General features: G+C 35.4%; 2 protein-coding genes across 2 annotated transcripts; one reads left to right on the top strand and one right to left on the bottom strand.

Moving 5' to 3' along the window:
• Positions 1-6,496: 6,496 nt before the first annotated feature.
• Positions 6,497-9,671, bottom strand: sult5a1 (sulfotransferase family 5A, member 1). The gene is made up of 6 exons (XM_052560690.1): positions 9,396-9,671; positions 9,029-9,237; positions 8,817-8,943; positions 8,620-8,717; positions 8,363-8,543; positions 6,497-7,599 (listed from the first exon to the last, which is right to left on the bottom strand). The coding sequence occupies exons 1-6, from the start codon at positions 9,532-9,534 to the stop codon at positions 7,409-7,411; spliced, it is 945 nt and encodes a 314-aa protein (XP_052416650.1). The 5' UTR covers positions 9,535-9,671; the 3' UTR covers positions 6,497-7,408.
• An 8,883-nt stretch (positions 9,672-18,554) lies between these two features.
• Positions 18,555-27,217, top strand: dpep1 (dipeptidase 1). The gene is made up of 10 exons (XM_052560039.1): positions 18,555-18,820; positions 19,535-19,661; positions 19,764-19,896; positions 20,251-20,401; positions 20,899-20,968; positions 21,725-21,901; positions 25,896-25,980; positions 26,101-26,176; positions 26,343-26,478; positions 26,586-27,217. Exons 1-10 carry the CDS (start codon positions 18,702-18,704, stop codon positions 26,754-26,756), a joined length of 1,245 nt encoding a protein of 414 aa, XP_052415999.1. The 5' UTR covers positions 18,555-18,701; the 3' UTR covers positions 26,757-27,217.
• The last annotated feature ends 429 nt before the right edge of the window (positions 27,218-27,646 follow it).

Here is a 27,646-nt window from a genome sequence, read left to right as displayed (position 1 = left end):
AAGGCTGTCCAAATTCGTAGGATCCTTCAAATGCGGCCCACAAATGCGTCCTCCTTTTCCCCGAATTGGATGGATGGGTGTGGTGGATCCTTTCGCGTCCTACCTATTCCATAATTCTTTTCGCCAGGACGAAGCGAGCGGTAGCAGAGTGGGGGAGGAGTATTATTTTCGATGTTTTTTAAAAACTGGCTTTTCAAAAATATATATTTTCAGTGGTTTTCTAGTTAGGCATTTTGTTTTAGCGTTAAGCATTTTTTTTTTTTTTTACATTTGTACATGTGTACATGTGTACATGTGTATATGTAAAAAAAAAAAAAAAAAAAAAAAAAAAGTTTACTTTCGTATACTAGCTTCTTCCTTACTGCCTGTGTGAATATCCCCTTACACACAGCTTATTTGTTAGTGATTGAAGCTGTTTTTAACGCTTCTAAGGACGAAAGAGCAGACAGAAGTGTTTATAAAGCTCCAGGGAGAGAACAATGAGCTCTTCACCAGCCTCTTGCTTGGCGCTGTCACGGTTGCTAGGCGACAGGATATGAGCAACGGTTAAGGGAGGGAACTGAAAGAAGGGTAGGCTGTCCAAATTCACAAACACCGACTTCCGGTTTTTGCGGTTGTCGGAGGACCCATCCTCCTTCAACCGGGTAGGAAGGATCCTAAGGAGGATGCAGACCCTGAATTTGGACACAGCTACAGTGATCCTCAAATCTGGCTCGCGAGATCCACTTTCCTGCGAAGTTTAGCTCTAACCCTAATCAAACACGCATGAGTTTGCTCCTCAGTGTCTTTAGGATCATTAGTAAATCACAGGCAGGTGTGTTTAATTGGAGTCTGCGCTAACTCTAAACTCCAGATTTGAGGATCACTGCTATAACAGGAAGAAGAAGCTCCAGTGTATCAACTACCAAAGTCATCTCTGTTTATCGAGCTTGGAATTAATGTATTTGAGAGTAAATGGGGTAAAACCTTAAGCTTCTTCGGTGTTTTCGTCGTGGCGCTCGCCGCTGTTTTTTACTATCTTGAGAATTCAGAGATCGACGAGACTTTCCTAACCTGAATAATTTGTCACACTGCGCATGCGTGAAATGCGTTAAAAAATTTGACGTAATTAACGACAAACAACTAATTAACGCCGTTAACGCGCTATTTTTGACAGCCCTAATATATATATATATATATATATATATATATATATATATATATATATATATATATATATATATATCAAAAATTATATCTGGTGTCTGAATAATTTTTGGTTTGACTGTTAAAACTATAAAGTAGTCAAGAGCAGTGAGTGATTTTCATTTTCATTTTCTTGGATTAACATAACAGCAGCCAGTAGCTAAATAAAGCGCGGTCACTTTAAAAGACGATGAACGCATCCAATATGATACACATCCCATTTTTTTCCTCAACTTTTTACTTTCTCTTAAGAAATAACTGACAGTTTTTTCGAGCATAATTTCCAAGGTGGATATTTTGTATGTATTTGTCGGCACAAGAGCAAAAATAAGCAAATTCGATGTTCAAGTGTTTTGAGACGCCTTTTTCTGCTTGAGCCCTGAACACCAGAACACCACGAGTACTGAATTGGGCTCTTTTCACATCTTTTTATATTGTTTGAGTTCGTTTAGGTACAGGAGGGACTTTGAGGAGAACTTCGCAGAAGAGAGCTCGGTTCAGTGTCGCTGTCCGTGATACGCGGCTCTCGATCTCTATCGTGCGCACCGAACACAGCGCGCAAGTAACCAGCTACTCTGTTCAGCCTTTCTGCGTCTTGTGTTTGGATGCTTTAATCAGGGTTCGAAATGAGGGGGGTCTGGGGGGGTCCCGGACAAATATATTTTAACTAGTGGTGGGCATAGATTATTTTTTTTTTAACTGGATTAATCTCACTGTGATCTTGAATTTAATTTAATTTAATTTATCTCTTTATTTGACATGGACATACAATTACATTGGACAAACCATATGCATTGGTTTTAGTGTTATAGCATGAATGCTAATTTTCAACACCTGTCCACGAGAGGCTTTTAGGAAGAAAATACAATAACAAGACTAATAACAAAAGTGATAACAACAATACCAAAAATAAATACATAAAAAAATAAAATAAATAAAAAATACAGCAAAGCATCAGAATCAGAGAGTATCTTAGTTGTAGGTTATACATGCGAGCACTGTTGTTTAGTTTTTAGCCATTGTTTCAGACCTCTGTTAAAAGCATTGCCATAAGTCTCTAGTTTTAAATTGGAGAGTTTTGGCCCCATTACAGAAAAGCAGAATGACCAAAAGAGGTCTTGCACTTTGGGACTAGGCAGTCACCTCTGACAGCGACTCGTGTGCTCGCCCTGTGAGAGCTTTGACGCCTACAGACTAATTTAGAAAACAGTGGTGAAACATGATTATTTAAGCATTTATAGACCAATTTAATATAATTAAAATCAATAAAACTGTCAAAGCCTAAAAGCTGATTCTTTCTTAAGACATCACAATGGTGCCATCTCATAGGTTTCCAGTCCATAGTTTGTAAATTGAGAAAATAGATTTTAGTTTGGATGGGGGTGCTTGTGCCCATGATGTAACGCAATATGATAGATGTGAGAATATCATCGCGTGCATGTATAGTTTTGCAGTTTGATGAGACAAATCCCTCCTTATAAAGCGAAAAACAGTTTATATTAGGTTTGACCTTTTTGATGATGTACTCAAATTTTACATTTTTATCCAGAATAATCCCAAGGTACTTGACTTCCTTTACTACTTCTATTACTTCATTTTTTATCTGAACCTCAAATATGTCGCTTATAGGCCTATTTCGTATGGAGAAACACATGGAGACTGTTTTCTTAACATTTAGAGATAAATGGGATAACTCGAGCCATTTAGGGATATTATCTAATGCTTTTGTCAGGTGTTCTCCTGCCAGACTGGATGTTTTAGCGGAAACATGGACCACATTGTCATCCGCATACATCTGAAAGTTTATGCCCGGACAGCATTTTGGTAGGTCTGCAGCATTTTTGCTGCAGCCTGGAATTGAACTACTGGTTTCGTCTGGTCAGAGGAGAACTGGCCCCCCAACTGAGCCTGGTTTCTCCCAAGGTTTTTTTCTCCATTCTGTCACCGATGGAGTTTTGGTTCCTTGCCGCTGTTGCCTCTGGCTTGCTTAGTTGGGGTCACTTCATCTACAGCGATATCATTGACTTGATTGCAAATAAATGCACAGACACTTGTCATGTTATGGTCTGAAAGGCCAGTAATGAGATTATATGTTTTTGTTACTCTCTCTGGCCTGTTAGTAAATATCAGGTCTATAAGAGTTTCACTCTTTCTAGTGATTCGAGTGGGTCTGTCAATCAGTTTGAATTTAAATTTTTCCATTGTTGACTTTAATTATAATTATTAATCTAGATTAAAATGGCTCATTCAAATTCTGCCGAAGGCATTCAGAATATGTGTGTTACCCAAATAAAATTGACAAACAGTAAGTCTTTGAGAAGGGGTTTATCAAGCTAGGTGGTGCATTAGAAAAGGGGCTCATCTCCTGTTTCCAAAATGCATCACAAAGTACTTGAAAAAGCAGTAAACTAATTCCACATTGCACAAGGTGCAAACAACCTTACGCTTGGTTGTACCAATGGGCCCTGTTTGAAATTGTTTAATTTGTATGTTCGTTTATTTTTGCGTATTTGTGCTATTTACACAATGTTTAAGTTTTTTTCAAGTTTGTAGGTGTCAAGGTACAGAAACCAAATAATTCAATGTAAAATAGCACTGGATAGTCTTCAATGTAAAAATGAAATATACAAACAAACCTACATTTATTCAGACACCTTCAACATTTCTCACATTATTACAGTTTTGGGATATATATATATATATATATCGGTGCGGAGAGAGAGAGCTAGAAAGCCGCATATCACGGACATATTATGATTTCATATGATATGAGAAACATATGATATTTCTATTCGCGTATCTGCGAAGAGAAAGGCATCTCAAAACACTTGAACATTGAATATGCTTATTTTTGCTCTTATGCCGACAAATACATACAAAATATGTCAAAATATCCACCTTGGAAATTATGCTCGAAAAAACTGTCAGTTATTTCTTAAGTGAAAGTAAACAGTTGAGGAATTTTTTTTTTATCTGTATTATATTGGATGCATTCATCGTCTCTTAAAGTGACCGTGCCTAATTTAGCTACTGGCTGCTGTAATGTTAATCCAAGAAAATGCAATAAAATCACTCACTGCTCTTGACTGAATTTCTTAGTTTTAACAGTCAAACCAAAAATTATTCAGACACCAGATATAATTTTTGATATATATATATATATATATATATAGCAAAACTGTAATAATGTGAGAAATGTTGAAGGTGTCTGAATAAATGTAGGTTTGATTGTATATTTCATTTTTACATTGAAGACTTTCCAGTGCTATTTTACATTTATTTATTTGGTTTGTGTACCTTGACACCTACAAACTTGTAAAAAACTTAAACATTGGTGTGAAACAGGAGTAATGTTGTTTGCACCTTGTGCAATGTGGAATTAGTTTACAGCTTTTTCAAGCACTTTGTGATGCATTTTGGAAACAGGAGATGAGCCCCTTTTCTAATACACCACCTAGCTTGATAAACCCCTTCTCAAAGACTTACTGTTTGTCAATTTTATTTGGGTAACACACATATTCTGAATGCCTTCGGCAGAATTCGAATGAGTCATTTTAATCTAGATTAATCTAATTTCAAGATCACAGTGAGATTAATCTAGATTAAAAAAATTTATCTATGCCCACCACTAATATATATATATATATATATATATATATATATATCAAAAATTATATCTGGTGTCTGAATAATTTTTGGTTTGACTGTTAAAACTACAAAGTAATTCAGTCAAGAGCAGTGAGTGATTTTCATTTTCATTTTCTTGGATTAACATTACAGCAGCCAGTAGCTAAATTAGGCACGGTCACTTTAAGAGACGATGAAAGCATCTAATATAATACACATCCCATTTTTTTCCTCAACTGTTTACTTTCACTCTATAATAACTGACAGTTTTTACGAGCATAATTTCCAAGGTGGATATTTTGACATATTTTGTATGTATTTGTTGCCACAAGAGCAAAAATAAGCAAATTCGATGTTCAAGTATTTTGAGACTCTTTTTTTCTGCGTGAGCCCTGAACACCAGAACACCACGAGTACTGAATTGGGCTCTTTCACATCTTTTTGTTTATTCAAACTTAGTATTTGTTCGTTCAGGTGCAGAAGGGACTTCGAGGAGAACTTTGCAGAAGAGAGCTCGGTTCAGTGTCACTGTCCGTGATACGCATCTCTCTCTCTCTCTCTTGTGCGCACCGAACACAGCGTGTGAGTAACCAGCTACTCTGTTCAGCTTTTCCGCGTTTTGTGTTTGGATGCTTTAATGTTTAAATAGACAAGCGGTAAGGCTTAAAAACACGTGAAAAAAATAAGCGTTCTTCATATATATATATATAAATATATATAAATAATCATCTTTAGGGCAGCTTGAAATCTGCTTTTGAGACATTTGATTAATTCTCTTACTTCTTGTGTAAAAGAGTAAAGACCCAAATATTGCACTCAGTCAAAGCTGTTAGAGAACAAGAAATGCAAGAGAACTTGACAAACCAGGTTATTTTAATATGCGTGAATTTTTAAACCTGTTGAAGCAGGTGACACAGGCGAAACAAGCCAAAAATGTTGGGGACTTTCCTTTATAAAAAAGTACTATTCATAACATCAATACATGCTAGTGCAGTTACAGTACAATATCCTGTAGATCACACCTTATATAATGATTTCTGTTGTAGTTTTTTTTTTTTTTTTTTTTTTTAATAGCTTAGTGTAACAAATAGGTCCACTTGTTTTTAACAGTCCCTTATGGGATTTGTGTGAAACTCCAGTCAGCCATGAGTTAGTCATTCCTTTTCTCCATTCTTCCATTGAAAAAGTTTCCACTGTCCATATGATTAAAAACAACTGAACCATGTTTCTACAGGCCTGTATGTTTTTGCCTCTGCCAAGACTGTCTTGAGGTCCTTCTTCAGTAATTACAGTACAATGCTAATGTCCAAAGATTGCAAAAGACAGGCTCGAAATGCAAATGCCACATGTGATATGCTCAGTGTGTCAGATTGCAACTACAGCCCTGTAAGTTCTTTAGACTGTCTTGTCCTCATATTTTATATCTGTAAAACAACCTTAAAATACATTATGTATACAATTTAAATGGACCAGTTATGTTTTACTATATTCAAAAAAGGAACTTAATAAATCTGTGATCAGTTTCAAATAGGCTAAATGCAGATTTAACATCTTTTTATAATGTAAGGGGCATGATGTTTCAGATTCTAGAGAGCATTTGATTGGACAAATCTGAACAGAAGCTGAAATCAGAAACAAGGACCTTAAGGCTAAAACATTCATATTAAATCCTCTTAAAATACTTCTATTTTGATTTCATGGGAATTTTAACAAACTCTGCACCACAGGGTGCCAGTTCTTTGTACAGAGCATAACATGATGTATTTAACATGAGCATTTTCTTCCAAATGCATTTCAAGTGCCATCAATCACTTGAAGTGCAGCACAGGTGCAGTACCCCACCTCTAAACCCTTTACTCTCTTCATTAAAGCAAATAACTTTTGAAATATCTGGCTTTTTAGATTAGCCTCACACTCACACGAACATCTAATAAGATCAGCTACTTTAAACATCCTTGGCATTTTGCTTGCCACAGTTTTATCACCCATTGTCCATTATCACAGCTGGAGTGTCGTTCCACTGGATAACAGGTTCAAAATTGACACAATTAGCACAAAAAAACAAAGGTTGTAAAGTAGGTTTATATAAATCATCATACTTCAAGACAATAATTAAATATTACTAAGCAAACAGATTGATAAAATTACACTTACATTCATTACATTGCCTTGTAAAATACACACCCTGAATGTCACGCAATTAACATTAAAATTCTGATATACATATCGTTTTTGTTCATCTTCAAACATTGCTACTTTACAATACTTGTAGTAATTAGGTCACATTGAATAAAACACAAAAATATGTAATGATTTATGGGAAAATATGGGAATATATAATGTAAACAATGCTACATTTCTCTTTTAAGGTCTCGGCCTTAAGGTTTATATATATATATATATGTGTATATATGTGTATATATATATATATATATATATATATATATATATATATATGTAGTTTTTGACCATGTAGAAAAAAAAGCACCCAGAAAAGAATGAAATACCTTAGCTTACCCACTTACTGAGCATTTCAGTGTAAAATATTAGAAACATACTCAAATGTAAATTGAAGAATGTTATCAGGGATGAGGGGTTATGTGAGTTGAACTATCTCTCTGGGTGTGTGGGATTCAGAAGTATTATTGGCCATCAAGGGCCTTACACTTTTCTCAGGGCATTCCCATTTAAACAGCAGTGAGGAATCTGTCATCTGTGAAGAGTACACATCATCAACAAGACGACTCTGCTCCTCAGTGAATGTGTTCTTCCAGTCTCCGACTTTACCTTAAAGATGGGATTGTAGTTTTTAGAAGATAACCTTGTAAATACCTTGAAAAAATTTGTACTTAAAAGACACTTTTTTAATTATATCATGCTGGTTGTCTTTAGAATATTGTTTTGCCTTTTTGAGCTAAAATATCTGTTTCTATTCCACTTTTCAGTATTTCACCATGATACTATATATACCGTTTTTCCTCAAATAAAAACCGGTAGTCAAATAAACTCCGGGACTCTTATAGTCGGGGGCGTGGTCAACACGGACAAAAAAAGTCCGGTCTTACATAAAGGCTGGGGGACAATTTGTGCAGCAGATCCAGATAATGAACGCACACGCCCACTGCCGGAGCATTTCTCGTTCTCGAGTCTCGAGAACCGAGAACCGTTTCTATCAGACACGTCCAATTCAAGAACCGAGGAGCTGATGATACTGCGCATGTGTGATTCAGCGTGAAGCAGACTGACACACAGAGCATCTGAACCGAACTGATTCTTTTGGAGATTGATTCTGAACTGATTCTGTGCTAATGTTATGATCTCTGTCCACTGGAACGCTATCGCTTTTCATTTAAAACGGGTTATTTAAAACAATTACTTATCAAACAGATGGAATTAGAAATAAAGGCCTGCCTCTAATAAAAGCATGTTACCTTCTGCAGTTCAGGTAAATAAAGGCCCTCTTTAATATTTGAGGAATTACGGTATATATATAACATCAGAAATGATTGTACTAATGATTGAAGCAAACATCTAAAAGGCATTTACATACCTTTCCTCATGAACTTGCCCTTGCTGTGGTCCATGATCTCCTGAGGGATGAGAGTGTAGTTCACCATGGTATTTTCCTTCATGCTATTGAAGCTACAGTGCTTCTGAGCAAGCATCAGCTCATCCTCAGTTAAATTACACTGCAGGAAACGACTCACTTTCTGAACAGACACGTGAAGATCCTGATAATATTGAAAAATTGAAACTGCTTGTTTCAGTTCATCTGTATGTGGTCACCAAATGAATAAATTCCTATACCTGACACATTTCCTCATACGTGATGTAAAGAAAGTTGTGGATATCTTTTGTGTGACTTGTCCAGCCTTTGACATGGTCAAACCAAGAGCCATAATGCACTGATTTGGGGGGAATAATCACAATCAATTATTTAAAAAGTTGTAAGGGAAAAGAAAGTGGCTAAAACACAAACTGATAATACTTGTCTATCAACTAACCTGCACCCTTCAGGAAATCATTCAGAAAATCAGAGAAAGTGCCTGGGTCAGGAAGAAAATTGGCCATCTTGTGGAAGTGATAGTATGAAACTAACACATCTTTGAGATTTCTGGCTACATATATAACCTGAGGAAGAGCAAACATTTGTCACTTGCAAGAAAATTCAACAAAGAAGTGATAAAGTCAGTTTGTGATTTGCCCATCTACTCACCTTTGCTTTGGAGTCTTGTAGAGCCTCTGCCAGCAGGTGGTAAGGCAGATGTGTTGTAATAATACGAGGCCCGGTAGAGGCTTTTAGAACATCAACACAGTAGTACTGCTCAAGCCATGGTGCACGGGCCCAGTTGGGCTGAGTTTGGGCAATTGTTGGGTCCCCTTTACCTAAAACTAGAGTGATGATTTCCTGCATCCACGTGGTTCCTAAGAATAAAGCATTGAGGTAAAGTGAAATGAATATGAAGGTGTTTTAATTTCATGCTTGGAAAAAAAAGTAGCTTACCATTTTAATTTAAATACATCACCAAACAAAAATAAAAGGATCACTTAAGATGACCACAGAAAATCCATTTAATTATTACCTGATTTTGGGTAGGTGACAATTACAGTATCTGTGTCCTGAAATTGGAAGTTGATCGCATAATTCAATGAGTCTTTAGTATGCATGTGCCCAGGAAACATGATGCTGTGAAAAGTTTCCGTGACATCTAGACGAGCCATGTCTGTTTGTGTGCAAATGCAAAAGGAATATAGAACAGACAGTGTGATGATCTGACAACGGTGTTCAACTGTCAGCTTATATAAGAAGAGAAGACAGAAGAAGACGTCAAAGAAGATGACACAAACCAATAAGATGAAAGGGGAAGTACATACGCATGGGAAACAGAAATTACCTGAGAAACCGGTTATCGAGTAAATTCCATGTCAATCCTATGAATTGAGATTTGTTGTTTGCTATAATATATTATTTGCCTAGCAAAGTTTTTTATTTGCATATTATATTATCATCATATGACATTAATGTTGGTAGCCTGGTTTCCCTTTGACGTTGTTCATCTTTGACTTTGAGTCTTTTAAGGCGATCCGTGACAGTTTCATTCAGTAGAAAACTTAAAATACAGTTTGCTTATCTGATGACAAAAATCCATTTAATGAAGGCAATTGTTTATTTCACCTTTGATAGCTGTTTTCAACCCACACAAATGCAATTTATTTAAATTTTACTGAATCAAATGTCTTTCAAAATCTGTTTCTAAAGTCTAAAATGGTTTGTTGATGTGGTCCATTTTAAATTGCAAGTTGTCTGGATCTCATGTGAACATTGTTACATGGATGTGGTAATCATAACCAAAGCCATTAACTTCCTAGAAGTTCAAACCACCAGGGAAATCCTCATATACTGTACATCATGATTGCAGATGTTCAGCTCTGTATAATAACACTAAGTAAATAATATATGTTTTATGTTAAAATATGTTGTTTCAAATGATTAACCTTTCGTTTTTAAAGGAGGGGGGGGGGGGGTGAAATGCTATTTCATGCATACTGAGTTTTTTACACTGTTAAAGAGTTGGATTCCCATGCTAAACATGGACAAAGTTTCAAAAATTAAGTTGTACGTTTGAAGGAGTATTTTTGTTCCCAAAATACTCCTTCCGGTTTGTCACAAGTTTCGGAAAGTTTTTTTCGAGTATGGCTCTGTGTGACGTTAGATGGAGCGGAATTTCCTTATATGGGTCCTAAGGCACTTCTGCCGGAAGAGTGCGCGCTCCCGTATAGCGAGGCTGAGCAGCACAGACATTTCACTGATCAGAGCGAGAGCGTCGCGAAAAGTCACAAAAGAAGTGTGTTTTTGGTTTCCAGGGCAAGACAACCCTGCACAGATTACCAAAAAAAACAGCATTAAGGGACCAGTGGATGAAGTTTATTTTTACAGAGCATCAACGGAGTTGTGCAAGTGTTTTTGTTTGTTCCCTGCATTTCGAAGATGCTTGTTCACAAGGCCCAGTTTGACAACGGATTTGCGTATCGTTTATTTCTTAAGGATGATGCAATCCCAACGAAAAAGGGCCACGATCGTGTGTTGGAACCGCATGCGGTGAGTAAAACTGCTTAAAATATCTCTGCCTCCTTGTTAGTGCGTCCCCTCCCCTGCCGGAGACCCGGGTTCGAGCCCCGCTCGGAGCGAGTCATTGCTGATGCTGCTCTCGTTCAGTTTCAGCCTCTGGATCTGATTCTGGATCATAAATAAATGGCTGAATCTGACTGTAAGCCATGGTTTGTTTTGGATGATGGTTTTTCCCTCACGGTAATGTCACAGCTTCCACATGCTCTCAACGCAAAAGCCTACTGGCGCTCGTGATTCTTTAGCTCCGCCCACACGTCACGCCTCCAGGTACTCGTGTTTTTCCGAGAAAAATCGGTACAGACTATCTTTCTCTTATGAATATAATAAAACTAAAGACTTTTTGGAGTTATGAAGGATGCAGTACTACTCTATAGGTACTCAAGATTAACAGGATATTGAATGAAAACGAGCATTTCACCCCCCCCCCCCCCTTTAAAGTACTGTTGGATTAAATGCAACAAAATAAAAGTAAACCGACTTAAATTAAAAAAAGTCAACAGATTAACTAAGTAAGTAACTAACTAAATGAATTAATAAATAAATATAAGTTTTCGAGTTCATAGTTTTAGAAATCAACAAGATTAAAGAAACAAGAAGCTTTTAACCTTAAACTTGTTGACCAATAGAACGATTACCTTCATGGAAAAATAGTCATGGTGAATCAACCAATGTGTTATAGTTTGATAAATGTGAAGCTTTAAATAGAGCAGTCTGACTGATTTCACCAAGTAAGACATGTTCCTGGATCAACATCTTTGTTGACCAGCAGACATTGGGATTAACCAATCAAACTTGAAGAACCAGTTTATAGTTTTCCAGGGTCAACAAAATATGTTGACCTAGGAAAACATCTCACTCAGCAAAATCAGGACATGAGCAGGTGCATGTGGGCCCTGGCAGTTTGGGGGCCTGTCGAGGTGGGGGGAACTTTTAACTGAAACGAGGGAAAGAATAGAGTCCTGCATTGGCCCGGCCCTTGTCCAACAGCTTATGCGCATTCTCTGCACGAGTCCGACTGGATCCTGTGTCTTTTTTCTCTCTCTGTCTTCCCCATTACTCAGTTATAATGGCAAAGTGGTCATATTTGTCTTTCTTTTCTTTATTACGTAAATTTAGAAATATGTTAAGTGAGTTGAGTGTATGTTTAACTTCTTTATGTCCTAGCTTTGCAGGATGAAAGGAGTGAAATTATTTCTTTATGAAATGGATAAAGCCAAAACCCAGGAACTCACACACTGCAGATGCCATGCAATAAAACTAAGGAATCTTCAAGGAGCATACAACAATTAAAATTTAAAACTCCTTGCTCATTAACACATCTTTTTCAAATGTATTTCAAAATCTGTTTCTAAAGTCTAAAATGGTTCGTTGATGTGGTTCATTTTAAATTGCAAGTTGTCTGGATCTCATGTGGACATTGTTACATGGATGTGGTAATCATAACTAAAGCCATTAACTTAATCCTAGAAGTTCAAACCACCAGGAAAATCTTCATATACTGTACTTTACATCATTATTGCAGGTGTTCACCTCTGTATAAGGACACTCAGTAAATAATATGTTTTATGTATGTTAAAATATGTTTTTTCTAAATAATTAACCACTGGTTTTTAAAGTATTGTTGGATTGAATGCAACAAAATGAAAGTAAACAGACAGTGAGGTAGCGTCTGGGTATGCAGGGTATGCCGGTGCGGTCGCCATGATTTTACCAAGTAAGACATGTTTTAATGATCCTGGATCAACATTAATGTCCAAAAATATAGACTTCATAATTTATTCCTAAAATCAGTGGGAAATCATAGCTGATTAACAAGAGTGTAGAAACACCTTACACTGATTGTAAGCCTAAAACAGATATTTTCTGAATAGTTATATGTCAGTTCTGATGGTCGATTGGAATGTTGATCCAAGAACATGTTGTACTTGGTAAAATCACATTCACCTTGCAGGAGCATTCAGTACCTGATTTTATCAAGTACGACATGTTCCTGGATCAACATCTTTGTAAAATATGATGACCTAGGAACACATCTAAATCAGCAAAATCAGGACATGATCACATGCATATGGGCTCAGGCAGTTTGGGGGCCTACTGAGCTGGTGGGAACCTATTAAATGAAATGAGGGAAAGAATAGCACTCTGCAGATGCCATGCAATAAAACTGATCTTGAGAAGGGACCTTCAAAGAGCTACAACAACCCTCTCCTTGCTCATTTACAACCCCCTTCCTCCCTTTCCTCTCCCATCCTGCCTCTGCTTTTCCTCTCTAGCTCTTCTCATCCAAAAGCAAGAATATCCATATGCTCCATGTGTTAAATCTTGTGACTATATTATTCTTATCCTCCATGTTTCGTATCATTTTAAAGGTCTTCATGTGATTGGTAAAATGTTATAAATTTTACAGTAGTCACTTGTATTATGAGAAATATTGAAAACTTTTGTAGAATTATTCTCTGCTGAGGAAGGGGTATGTCCCATTTTAGGGTGTGTGGGAATGCTTATCTATCTCCAAACCAGGTGAGACCCTGGGTCCATGATAACCAAAATACCTTTTATGTTTTTACAACTGATTTGTAGATTTCTTTGTTTTTCTTATTTGGGTATATAAGGGAAGTGACAAAACATTGCTGGGCGATTCTGTAGCCAGAATGTGTCTCCAAATCTGTGTTCAGGACAGATCATACGGAAGAACCAATGGATGAACCACTGGGGACACCATTAGGGGCTTCTGTTTTCTGACTGTCACTGGCTTAAAACACGGTGTAGTTCTTGTGGTTATAGGAAAAAATATACTTTTTGTTATGAGAATAAAGGGTGCAGCTCACTTAAAGGTATTATAACCACTCTCCATCCTCTGAATAAGTTTAGAACTGACGAGTTTGTTTCTGTGGGTTCACTATATCAACAAATTTTGTGCTTTTGTAAAATAAGGAATGAAAACATGATGTGCTTCCTGTCCTCTTGGTTTTGAGCAGGAGTGCTTCACCGACATGATAAATATATCTATAGAATGCTTTAAATTACTATTTTAAAACTCAACCATTCAACCAAAAAACAAAAACTCATTCATTATTTTATCTGTAAAGATGCATTTCTCTCTAAAGGCATGTCCATTGAGGAGATGGCAAGTCAGGTTAATCAAATTACTTTTTTCAACATTGACTCAGAAAACATTAGTTTATTAACAATTAATTCAAATATGCCCTTACTATTTTTTTTTTTTATTCTTTATTTTTTGGCAGCTGTGCCCAAATTGTGTTTGCATTCTGTAGCCTAAACGGCAACATTTTTGTGCCACGTTTAAAAATAACTAAATAAATAATATGAACATCATAATATTTTAAAAATGAAGTCAAAATTAAATTAAAATTCCATCTATTGCCCTACTTTTCAAAAAAAAAAAAAGTATTTGGCATCCGTTATTCTTTTTTTACTTTTTAAAAAAATCTGATTGATCGATTTATTTGTTTGTTTTGAATTGTTCAGATTTTTTCCAACATACATTCAAATATTCATGCTTACTTTGTGCTGCAAATATTAAAGCGGAAAATATCATTGATTCATATGCAGTTTGAACAGAGGCAAATGATCTCACTACTCACTGTTTATTGTTTGTATTTTATCATAAAATTGACAGAAAGCTGAGACTTTGATATAAAGCTGAAATAAATAATTTACAAGCATTAGCCTATACCATAGATAAAACAGCTTGTGAATAGTCATGTTTCATGTAACTTTATTTACTTGCGAAAAATCAACAATAGGGCCTAAGTTAAGTTAACCAAGTTGCTGCTTGTGTTTGGGGGGACCCATATTTTGCATATGTCGCACCGGGCCCTGCTACGAATGGATCAAGGGCGTCCTGCTACAGTATCTACCTCGCACTTGGCCCCGTCTCAGCTAAGGATGGCCCTGACTGTGGTAAGTATATCATGGCATTGGTGACAAACACAAAAACTCCAAGCTACGATGATTCAGAAGAGTTATCAGGTTACACATTAACTTCTCTCAAACTGAAATAGATTTTTTTTTTATGATTTTGCACTGCCTTCTCAAGGTCATTATATAATGTATAGTGAACACATATTAAATTGTATATCAAAGGTTTCTTTAAAAAAATGTACTGCCCTTTTTTTGCAAGATTAGTACATATTTTGTGAAAACAGGAAGCTTTATATAATTGCATCTCTGTGGGGGGAAATTGCTTAATTAGTGTCATGAGCAGGTCAGTTTTGTCAAAGATGATGTACAACTCAAATATGCAGAAAGATCTAGCAACATATACTATTTGTTTTAATGATTAAATGATAACTCAGTTAGTTTGGAGAAAAATAATATAATTATTATAAAAATTAAGGCTTATAGCGCCTTGTTCTCCAGTCAAGGTGTTTTTTATTAACCCAGCACATTGCATAAACATCACTCTTTGGTTTAACATGAGCTTTTTATTGCAAGTTTAAACCTTGAGGTGCAAATGCAGTATCAGGGAACATGTGGGAATAAAAAAGAAAGAAAAAAGTCTGTCTTATAGCCTTTTCCAATAAGTGCGAATAGATTTTCTAGAGAAGAATTGTGTTATGAAATGGATTTATGGTGTGGTGAATTTAAAAGAAGGGTTTCTGATTCAACTGTCACAGAAGCAAGTCTTGAGTCATCACCCTTGTGGCCTTGACTAAGTTGCTCTGGATAAAAGTGTCTGACCACTTGATTATTTTTGATGTTGTGTCATAAAACTTCATAGGCTAAAAAAATGACATAGGCTAACACATGATAGTTAAACTTGAACATTTAATGCATAACATGGTTAAAACCACAACATAAATTTAACTCCATTAATTATAAAGCATAAACAACTGGAAAAATATTGACCCATTTTACTGAACCATTTGTACTGAACAATGTCTTCTTTTCAGAAGAGTGATAACTTTCTGTTTACATAACTTTCTGTTTACATAACTTTCTGTGTACGTAACTTTCTTGCAACACCAGGCTACTTGTTCTCTGTGATTTTCTAGAGAAGAATTGTGTTATGAAATGGATTTATCTGCTAAATGCATACATTTATTTTTTTTTATATTTTTTGCTGTCACAGAAGCAAGTCTTGAGTCATCACCCTTGTGGCCTTGAATAAGTTTCTCTGGATACAAGTGTCTGACCACTTGATTATTATTGATGTTGTGTCATAAAACTTCCTCAGTTCAAAAGCTTAAATTGCACTCTATATGCTTATTCTTTTATATAGTGGATGGCATATTCACTGCATTAGAATGCTGTGAATAAAAATTAGTGAGCAAAAAAAAAAAATAATAATAATAATAATAAAATGTATTTATCTATTGCTATTCAATTAGTTGAGAGCCTACAGAGTAGTGTTCATCCTAACAATTTAACTTTTTATACAGGCGCATCTCAATAAATTAGAATGTTGTAAAAAAAAGTTAATTTATTTCAGTTATTCAACTCAAATTGTAAAATCTGAAGTAGTTTAAGTCTTTGGTTCTTTTAATTGTGATGATTTTGTCTCACATTTAACAAAAACCCAATTCACATCTCATCTCAACAAATTTAAATATGGTGCCATATCAGTCAGCTAATCAACTCAAAAGTCAAGTCGTCACCTTTATTTATATAGCGCTTTAAACAAAATACATTGCGTCAAAGCAACTGAACAACATTCATTAGGAAAACAGTGTGTCAATAATGCAAAATGACAGTTAAAGGCAGTTCATCATTGAATTCAGTGATGTCATCTCTGTTCAGTTTAAATAGTGTCTGTGCATTCATTTGAAATCAAGTCAATGATATCGCTGTAGATGAAGTGACCCCAACTAAGCAAGCCAGAGGCGACAGCGGCAAGGAACCGAAACCCCATCAGTGACAGAATGGAGAAAAAACCTTTGGAGAAACCAGGCTCAGTTGGGGGGCCAGTTTTCCTCTGACCAGACGAAACCAGCAGTTCAATTCCAGGCTGCAGCAAAGTCAGATTGCAAAACACCTGCAAAGGTTTCCTGAGCCTTCAAAATGGTCTCTCAGTTTGGTTCAATAGGCTACACAATCATGGGGAAGACTGCTGATCTGACAGTTGTCCAGAAGACAATCATTGACACGCTTCACAAGGAGGGTAAGCCACAAACATTCATTGCCAAAGAAGCTGGCTGTTCACAGAGTGCTGTATCTAAGCATGTTAACAGAAAGTTGATGGGGAGGAAAAGGTGTGAAAGAAAAAGATGCACAACCAACCAAGAGAACCGCAGCCTTATGAGGATTGTCAAGAAAACTGGATTCAAGAATTTGAGTGAACTTCACAAGGAATACACTCCTGAACCACAGAGAACATCAGAGGCGTCTTACCTGGGCTAAGGAAAAGAAGAACTGGACTGTTGCCCAGTGGTCCAAAGTCCTCTTTTCAGATGAGATCAAGTGTTGTATTTTATTTGGAAACCAAGGTCCTAGAGTCAGGAGGAAGGGTGGAGAAGCTCATAGCCTAAGTTGATTAAAGTCCAGTGTTAAGTTTCCACAGTCTGTTATGATTTGGGGTGCAATGTCATCTGCTGGTGTTGGTCCATTATGTTTTTTTTAAAAACCAAAGTCACTGCACCCGTTTACCAAGAAACCTTGAAGCACTTCATGCTTCCTTCTGCTGACCAGCTTTTTGAAGATGCTGATTTCATTTTCCAGCAGGATTTGGCACTTGCCCGCACTGCCAAAAGCACCAAATGTTGGTAAAATGACCATGTTGTTGGTGTGCTTGACTGGCCAGCAAACTCACCCGACCTGAACCCCATAGAGAATCAATGGGCTATTGTCAAGAGGAAAATGAGAAGCAAGAAACCAAACAATGCAGATGAGCTAAAGGCGTCAAAGAAACCTGGGCTTCCATACCACCACAGCAATGCCACAAACTGACCACCTCCATGCCACGCCGAATTGAGTCAGTAATTAAAGCAAAAGGAGCCTCTGCCAAGTATTGAGTACATGTACAGTAAATTAACATACTTTCCAGAAGGTCAACAGTTCACTTAAACTTTTTTTAAAAAAATTTTATTGGTCTTATGAAGTATTCTAATTTATTGAGAAAGAACCAAATTATTAAACTACTTCAGTCTGTGTGCAGTGAATTTATTTAATACATTTAATACATGTTTCACAATTTGAGTTGAATTACTGAAATAAATGAACTCCTCCACAACATTCTAATTTATTGAGAAGCACCTGTATATTACTTTTTATTTTTATTTTATGTATTTACCAGAAACTTTTATCCAAAGAGACTTACAGTGCTTTTTAAGGCTAACATTTTTTACTTAACATTTCATTAATATGGTTAAATATGAGTTCACCTCAAGTATCTCCAGCCAAAGTAATACCTTTGAAGACACAAGTCCAGAGAGCGCACACAGCCCTCACATGGACTTTAAACAACAACAAAAAAATGTACTGTACTTTTACACAATCACTTATATCACCTTTCTCTGTCATTTAAAATAAAGATGTGGCTTTTATGGGACAATTGTCTGGTTTATGGGATATTTTTACAACCTAAAATTATATATTAACTTATATTAAGCATCATTATGATGTAAATTGAATCCCTAACACTGATCTTTTAGCTTTAGAGTATCTCTACGCATAATCAGAGAGAAAAGAAGATCTGTGGATATAAGCATTGAGCTGGAAACAAGAAGAGCTGAGATAGGTAGAGTTATTTCAGGTCTATTCATAATTGAAGGATACAGAGTGGGTAAACAGTGTGGTGATGATGGATTGGGTCAAGACTGTGTGTTTAGTGCTCTGGGTTTTCACATTCAACTCAGTAGCAGATGATTTTAAAGAGCAAGCCCTGAAACTGATGGCTGACACTCCACTTATAGATGGGTAAGTCAATCTTTTATCGACCCTGTAAAGAGAGAGAGAGAGAGAGATCTAGTGGAAAGTTAAAAAAAGTTAAAAAAAGGTTTTGAAACATTTCTTAAAACAAGATATTCAATGTACAGTCCCTGAAAACAAGTTAATCAATACCTTGTGGGAATTTTGCGTCTAAATCATTATTATTATTATTATTATTATTATTATTATTATTATTATTATTATGAAAAACGAGATCTCTAAGTTGAAATGTCATGATGAAAAATGAGACCCTGGACCACAAAACCAAAGTCATAAGTGGCAATTTTTGAAGGTTGGATAATTTTTGAGGTTTATACATAATCTGAAAACTGAATAAATAAGATGATTTATGGTCTGTTAGGATAGGATAATATTTGGCAGAGATACAACTATTTGAAAATCTGAAATCTGACGGTTCTAAAAAAAATTCGCCTTTGAAGTCCTTATGAAGTCCAAATGAAGTCCTTAGCAATGCATATCACTAATCAAAAGTTAATGTTTGATATATTTTCAGTAGGAAATGTACAAAATATCTTCACGGAATGTGATCTTTACTTACAGTTATATCCTAATGATTTTTGGCATAAAAGAAAAATTGATAATTTTGACGCATGCAATGTATTCATACAAGGACACTTTCAATATATTCTCTTATTATCTCTGATTCTATCTGAAAGTGATTTAAAATCTTTTATAAAACAGACACAATGACCTTCCCTGGCAGATGAGGAGCTTGTTTAATAATCAGCTCAGCATGGTGAACTTGAACAAACTAAACACCACACACACCAATATCCCAAAAATCAAAGAAGGGCGTCTCTCAGCACAGGTAAAAACACACTCAAACAGGACTGTACAGTATACACAACATTAGATCATTCACTATAATGGGCAAACTGAATGTGTGGTATTATTTGTTTTTCTGTTGCAGTTCTGGGCAGCTTATGTGCCATGTGATACCCAGTACAAAGACGCAGTCAGACAGACCTTGGAGCAGATTGATGTAATCCACCGGATGTGCCATGAATACCCAGAAGTGTTCAAATTTGCTGCTAGCAGTCAAGGTAAGACAGTGAAGCAGCAGTAAATACTGTAGAAATCCTTGTAATAACTCGAAAAAAACTTCAGTATTGGATATACAGTTACATGTTTGCAGTACAACCAGGGCTACCCTTTTCGCTACAACATGGATGATAGTAGGGTAAATTAGCAAAAAAAAAATTATAATAATAAACAGATGGACAAAATCCATAATCTTATATAAAGAAGGTTAGAAGTGACCTGAACAACCACAACCACTGTAACAACCACCCATCAACACCATATTCCTAAAGCACCCTGGAATTATTATGGTAATGATGATGTGTACATTTGTAATTGTTTATCGTTTTTAAACCAAAAGGAAAATGTTGTTGCAGATATATTGGATGCCTTTGAACAGAATAAGACAGCGAGTCTGATTGGTGTAGAAGGTGGACATTCGATTGACAGCAGTTTGGGTACTCTGCGCACTATGTACCAACTTGGAGTCCGCTACCTCACTATCACACATAGCTGCAACACACCATGGTGAGTGGCTATTCCCCGCAGAGTACACACCATACTTCATAGCACTTTAAATAAAGAGATGGTCTGAGATGATAGCATAAACACATTCACCTTAAAAAGAACATACAGTTTGATCCAGCAAGGTGAGGTAAAAACCGCTCAAATTATGATTTCAACAGTTTGGAATTAAGTAAACATAAATCTGTCTAAAATCTGTGCCAGAGACATTCAAAAAAAAAAAAAATGTTTTTTTAACACACCCACAAAACACTGTCACTAGTAATGTGAGAAATTAGAGGGAAATTCCCGGAACGTTCAATTCTAAACAGCAGCTATTCCACAGAATTCCTATTTTGCATTTAAGGTGGGTCTAAAATAGAAGCTACATGGGTTTCTAAAGAATGACCACATAAAAGGCCACACAAATGCATGTGCCCATCTGATTAGAGAAGGGGAAGAATTTCAGTTGAATACTATATTGTTTTTCTTTACCACGTTTTGCTCTCACTTCCTTCTAGGGCAGACAACTGGCTGGTGGATACAGGATCTGAGCCTGAAGTGCATGGCGGTTTGTCTGAGTTTGGCAAGGTTAGACACAGAGATATTTAATGTCAGATTACTAAAATCAATCAATCAATCAATATATATATATATATATATATATATATATATATATATATATATATATATATATATATATATATATATATTCCCAAAAATAAACAATTCCCAACAATTATAAAAGACTCATGCTTAGTATTTACTTTAGATTTAAACCAAAATGATGAATACATAAGTTCAAATTTGCTATTATATGAAATTAGAATTTTCACTTAAAACACACACACACACACACACACACACACACACACACACACACACACACACACACACACATATATATATATATATATATATATATATATATATATATATATTATTTATTTTTTTACTTAAAACACTTGGATTGTAATTTTGTTGTTTAATTTAGTTTGCTTATTAATAAAGACAACTTACAGACTTCAAAGACCTAAATTTTTTTGTGTTAAAGACAGTATATGTACATCACATACAGTGTATATATATATATATATATATATATATATATATATATATATATATATATATATATATATATATATATATATATATAAATACATATTTTATCATGGCACATTATTTACAGGACAGTTATTATCATAAAACATTAACATAACTCTAAAATGTTATTAACTTTGGATATAGTGGTGGTTAATGTAGGCCACCCTGACTTGCTGTCATCTTTTAGAGAAAGTTTAACTCATTATTGCTGTCTGTAGAGACCAGTTTATTTTGTCCTTTCAGCAAGTGATCTTGGAAATGAACCGCATTGGAATGCTGATTGACCTGTCTCATGTATCAGAGAAAGTCATGAATCAGGTGCTGGATATCTCTGAAGCTCCTGTTATCTTCAGCCACTCCTCTGCCTACAGCATCTGTAAGCACAAGAGAAATGTCCCTGATGATGTTCTCTTGAGAGTGGTAAGAGTCCCGTCAATTTACAACCTTAAAATGTTACACAACAGTTATTGCCCAAAAAGAATTGACCATGACGCACTTACTCTTCCATGTTCATAAAAAGTTTGCAATACGTTACTCACTACTGATATAAAGAGATGTTATAAAAGATAAAACCAGATGCTTTAACTAAGCAAAATCAAATGGATAATCTCAGCTGTGATAGGCAATAGAACAAGTCTACAGGTAATCACAGTTACTGTGATATTCATTATGTTAGGGTGGTTTCATAACAGCGGTTCAGGCTGCATGTTTACCGAATTACTATAGAAAAGTTTATCCAAATGCATAGACAATAGTGCTGGGCAACATTTAATTGCAATTAATCGCATCCAAAATAAAAGTTTTTGTTGGCATAATACATGTGTGTGTACTTTGTAAATGTATTATGTATATATAAAACACACACATACAGCATATATATATATATATATATATATATATATATATATTATATTATATTTACATGTATTAACAACATGTATATGTTTATATTCATATAACATATTTATATATATATAGGCTAAATAATAAAAATACATGTTACACACATATATTATGTACACAAAATATTTTATTTTGGACGTGATTAATCACAATTAATCGTTGCCCAGTACTTACAGACAATAACCAACAAGTGAAGACTCAGAGGGCTATAAATACACAGTAATAACTGAACTAAATGAGACACAGGTAAAAAATATAATCAGTAGCTATGGCGACAAGTAATGATATATTTTTAAACAATGATAATCGAAGAAACAGAAAAAACAAAAAAGAAACAATGACCTGCAAACTAGAAATCTGTGAAAACAAAACCGAAACCTAGAACTGAACGTGACAAGCACAGGCTGAGTTCCGCTAAAAAATTATGGCCTTCCCTCCTTAACTTTCCATTGCCTCGTTGACTCAAATGTACACGTCATTGGCTACATTTACACTGTCAGTTTCTGGGAGTGACAACCGCATTTACCTACAGGTGTGAGTTTGGAAAATCCTGTTCACACAGCAAATTACAATAGCTTTTCAAATACTGTGTGAATGTGCAAGAGGAGTCAAGCATGTATTCCTTACCAGCGACAAAAATTCCTCTTTGCTCCACAAAGTATTTTTTACCGTGTGGGAACATGATGTGTAGTGTGAGAGTGGCATGGCTTGTCACACATAGCAACAGTAACTAAGGAGCATGGGTTTTTGTGAAGGGTCAATTAATTATGTTGTACAAGTGCTGAGTGCTTGAAGTGGAACCCTTGCAATGGGCTGAATTGGAACATCCCAATATGAGACATTCAATTAGCAGTTACAATTAGCAAACCTCTGATGTACACACATATTGGATTACAGGCCTCCCTAGAATGCATTCTAATTGGTCAGTCTTTTGTAACTAATAGCCATCAACTAGTCAGAACTGAGAGGTTAACCACTAATGCCCAGCATCAATAATCCCCTGAATGCTTCAGAATACTTCAGAAACAGAATTGCATTTTTTAAAGAGAAGTGAGATCTATGTGGCTTTGTGTACAGCCTGTACACCAAAGGTTCCAGTTATTATTATGGCACTTGCTAATGTCAGCAGGCCCAGTTATTAAACAATGGTTCATAACTCTCAAATTGTGTGCAATTAGCATTCAGATTTATCACATGGGGCCCTATAATACACCCGGCGCAATGCGATGCAAGGCACAATGCAAGTGTGTTTGCTAGTTTCAGTCCGGCGCCGTTCACATTTTTCCGTCTAACGCCACTTTGTTTAATTATCAAATGCATTTACACAAATTTTTGCATGCATGGGTGTGCTAGACTAAAAAAAACTTGTGTGTTCAGACACATTGCTGGCACAATGCTATTTTAAGGAGGTGAAAATAGACTGCGCCATAGACCAACTCAAACCTGGTCTAAAGTCTGGCGGATTGTCTTTCTTTGTTATTTAAAGAGTGTACACGCTGCTTATTAAACACAGGGACGCACAGCAGCACACAAACATGCCAAAATATTACAAATGAAAGGATTGCAATGCATACAATTTTTTTGTTGTATATGCCTATATGTCATAATGGATAGTCATCGCATGTATCAGAATTTGACTATCTATTTGCTCGCACACGAGCAGCTCAGCTTAATCTCGGAGACGTGTTCTGTCTTTGCGCTTGCCAAATTCCACCATGTAAATAGCAAATCCGACGTGGCACGGGCGCAACTGGCTGGGAATGGAAGATGAGACTCTGATTGGTTTATTCCACGTTATGCCCAAAAAACACCCATTACTTATTAACAGAATAGAGACAACCCGTACAGACCATGCGCCTGTGCGCGCCAACCGTTTTTCCATCGTTAAAATAGCAAAAGTGGATTTGTACATGCCCTGAGTGCACCAGCGCCATGCCCTTTACACTTTGCGTTTAGATCATTAAAATAGAGCCCATAGACAGGGTCCCCCATCAACAATACAGCAATGCATAAAAAACTTATGCTGAACATATTTTGAAGATTTTGAAGAATGTTGGTAGCCACTGATTTACACAGTATTTATTTCCATACTATAAAAGTCAATAACTATCAAATCAAAATATTTACACTGTTAAAAATATTCCGTAAAATATACGGTAAAAAAACGGCAGCTGTGGTTGCCAGAATTATACCGTAAAAAATACAGTAAAACCGTTTTTGGTTTAACGGTTTTATACTGTAAAAAATACTGTTACACTGTTGTAGGTTTAACGGTTTTACTTTATATTTACAGTTTAATAAATTGACTGACATAATAATAATATACAAACTTATTGAAGCACTGAAATCTGTTTTGTACCTTTGTATTACACTGGTAACCACCAAAAGCAGGTGGCGATGAGAGAGTCACGTGGTGAAACAAAGCCCCATCACAAGCAGCTTTTAAATTATAAGATACATAGAAGGTGCACGGTGTCATTCACACAAGCACCAAACACCATCATGGTGAGACTCATTAAACTGTAATATGCAATAAACATTAATTTAACAACATTTTATGTAACATACAAACCTTATAAACATAACAGATGAGAAAAAATTAAGAAGAAACATAGTTATTTCAAAGAAAAAACATCAAATTCAAACAAAATTTGAAATGCAACGGAGAGAATTCTGGGAACGTAAGTTTACGGTTTTCCCCTGTAAAGTTTACAGGAAATTACCGTTAACCAGTAAACAGGTTTATACTGTAGCATTTTCACAGTTTTTTACAGTTAAAATCACAGTCATTTTTACACTTGCATTATCCACTGAAGAAATAACCTCATACAAGTTTGTAACAACTTGAGGATGAGTTAATGATGACAGGATTTTCACATTTTAGCCAATAGGTGCATTTCTAAGGCACCTAAATTATCAACATAATTCAAACATTGCTGAAAACAAAAATTATACACAATCTACTACACTACTCATGATCTCTGATTGATATTTTATACATTATTAGCAAATAAAAGTCATTTTAGTATAATTATTTTTTTATCATTGATTTGAAGTAAATCAGAATGAGAAAAGAATTACTTTTATATTGTTAGCAATATTTCAAGATAAACATTAAGGTTTACCTGATTATTCATAAATATTTTTAAGGAAAATCATTCAAATATGATACAGTATATCAATTATGATAATAAACTTTCAAGATAACCTTTTTTCTTTTCATGTCAATTTTTTTCTCCCATGTAAATACTAGCAATTGCACCAAATTGCATATTTTGCTCATTTGGGGCCTTTGGATGAAACTGAGGTGGGGGGTTTTTTCTCCTCTTTGAGTATGAGCTCAATATTGTCCTATATTAGATTTTTCTGACTATTATTTTAACAATAGGCTTTACAGGGTTAAGTAGCACTCACACATTACTCAGAAAGTGTAAAAACCTGGTTTGTAATTTGTGTGTATTTAAAAGGAGAAGTCTAAAGTAAAATATTCATTTTCTAAAATGTTTTTCAGAAACAAAAGAGAGGGATTGTCATGGTTAATTTTTATAATGACTACGTAACCTGCAGTCAAACTGCTAACATCTCAGATGTTGCTGGTGAGTCCTTTTGAAAACAACCTCACTGCCTGCAACCCTGCAGAGCATTCCTACATTGAGCACTTCATGATATAAGACAAGACATTTATATGTGACTCCATTTCTCTATATGACATTCAGATCACTTTGACCATATCAAGAAAGTGGCTGGCTCTAGTATCATTGGATTTGGAGGAGATTATGATGGTGTGCCAAGGTAAGCAGGCTGATTTTTGAATAGACTGCCTGCTATCCAATCTAATGATAATACTGCTCAATGACACTGTGGTACAATTCACATTTGTAAAGCATGTGTATTCTATACAATGAGAATTGCCTTTGATTAATAATACCATTAATAAATAATGCTATGGTTTGAACAGGGTGCCAGAAGGTCTAGAGGATGTATCAAAGTACCCAGACCTGGTGGCCGAACTTCTTAGGCGCAAATGGTCAGAGGATGAGATCAGAGATGCTCTGGGACGAAACCTGCTGAGAGTGTTCAGGGAGGTGGAGGAAGTAAGAGCAATTCACTCACAGTTTCAAACTCTGTAAAATATCAAATCTACTGCCCTCTTTACTGGACCTTTTTCTAAAAATTCTAAAAAGAAGCTTTTATGTTTTAGGTAAGAGATCGCCAAAAGGGTACCAAACCAGATGATATACCCATCCCTCTTAAAGAAGTTCAAAATCCCTGCAGGACAGACTTCGGTTACGAAGATAAATCCAGTTCAACATGCATAAAATCTTTCTATCCACTAGTCTTGGTTCTGTCACTACTGAGCAAGTTATTATAGTTGACTGTATACTCTTGTAGTACTGTTTTTGGAGTATGCAAAGGATCTCTGATAAAGAGTTAACCAATAGATAAATTCTGTAGGGGAAAATTTGAGATAGATTAGTTTAGAGCAAGTGTTTTTAAGAAATGTAGACTAAAAACGAAAATCAATTGGATATGTAATTATTTGAAAATCGCCACTTTTCTGTTCCGTGCCATACAAGTAAAACGTGTGAAAAGCTATTTATTATTATTACATAATATTATAAAAAAAATAAAAATAAAAACTCTTCAAAGGGGAGAATAGCCATTATGCAATGACTGAAAAAGCAAACTGAAAACATCAGTTTTTGTACCCTTTTGCTATATTTGTCCTGTTAGATTTAATGGTTTTCTATTGATTCATTAGAGGTGAAAACCAGCCAATTATAGTCAGCTTTATTTAAATGATGATACTGACCACTCTGTATGACTTGAATTTTTTTTAAAAAGAAAGAAAAAGTAACCAATATTAGGCTAATATTCCTGAGACAGAACAATGAAATCCCTATGGTTAACTAGGTTAAATTTAGGACTGTTCATCACTTAAATATGACAAACTGACTTTGAAAGCCTGTGGCACATGTATATGTATGATCAATCTAAATAAATAAAAAACTATCCAAAAGCACCATCTATTGGACACATCATTGAATATTCTGATATAGGCTACTATATTAAAGCCTTCTTTCAACATATCTGTAAGATCTTCTTGATAACAATAAAAAGCTGATTTTTTTTTTTTTTTTTATTAATTTTTTTTTATTGGTCATTATTCTAATTTCTGTTAGCTAATTCTAACCTTTACAATAAACCTTACCATTCTCTTCTGTGTCACTCATTTAAGTACACCTTAATAAATGCAGTTGA

Source organism: Carassius gibelio, chromosome B7 (assembly GCF_023724105.1).
Source record: "Carassius gibelio isolate Cgi1373 ecotype wild population from Czech Republic chromosome B7, carGib1.2-hapl.c, whole genome shotgun sequence".
Classification (NCBI taxonomy): domain Eukaryota; kingdom Metazoa; phylum Chordata; class Actinopteri; order Cypriniformes; family Cyprinidae; genus Carassius; species Carassius gibelio.
This window is presented reverse-complemented; position numbering and strand designations above follow the sequence as displayed.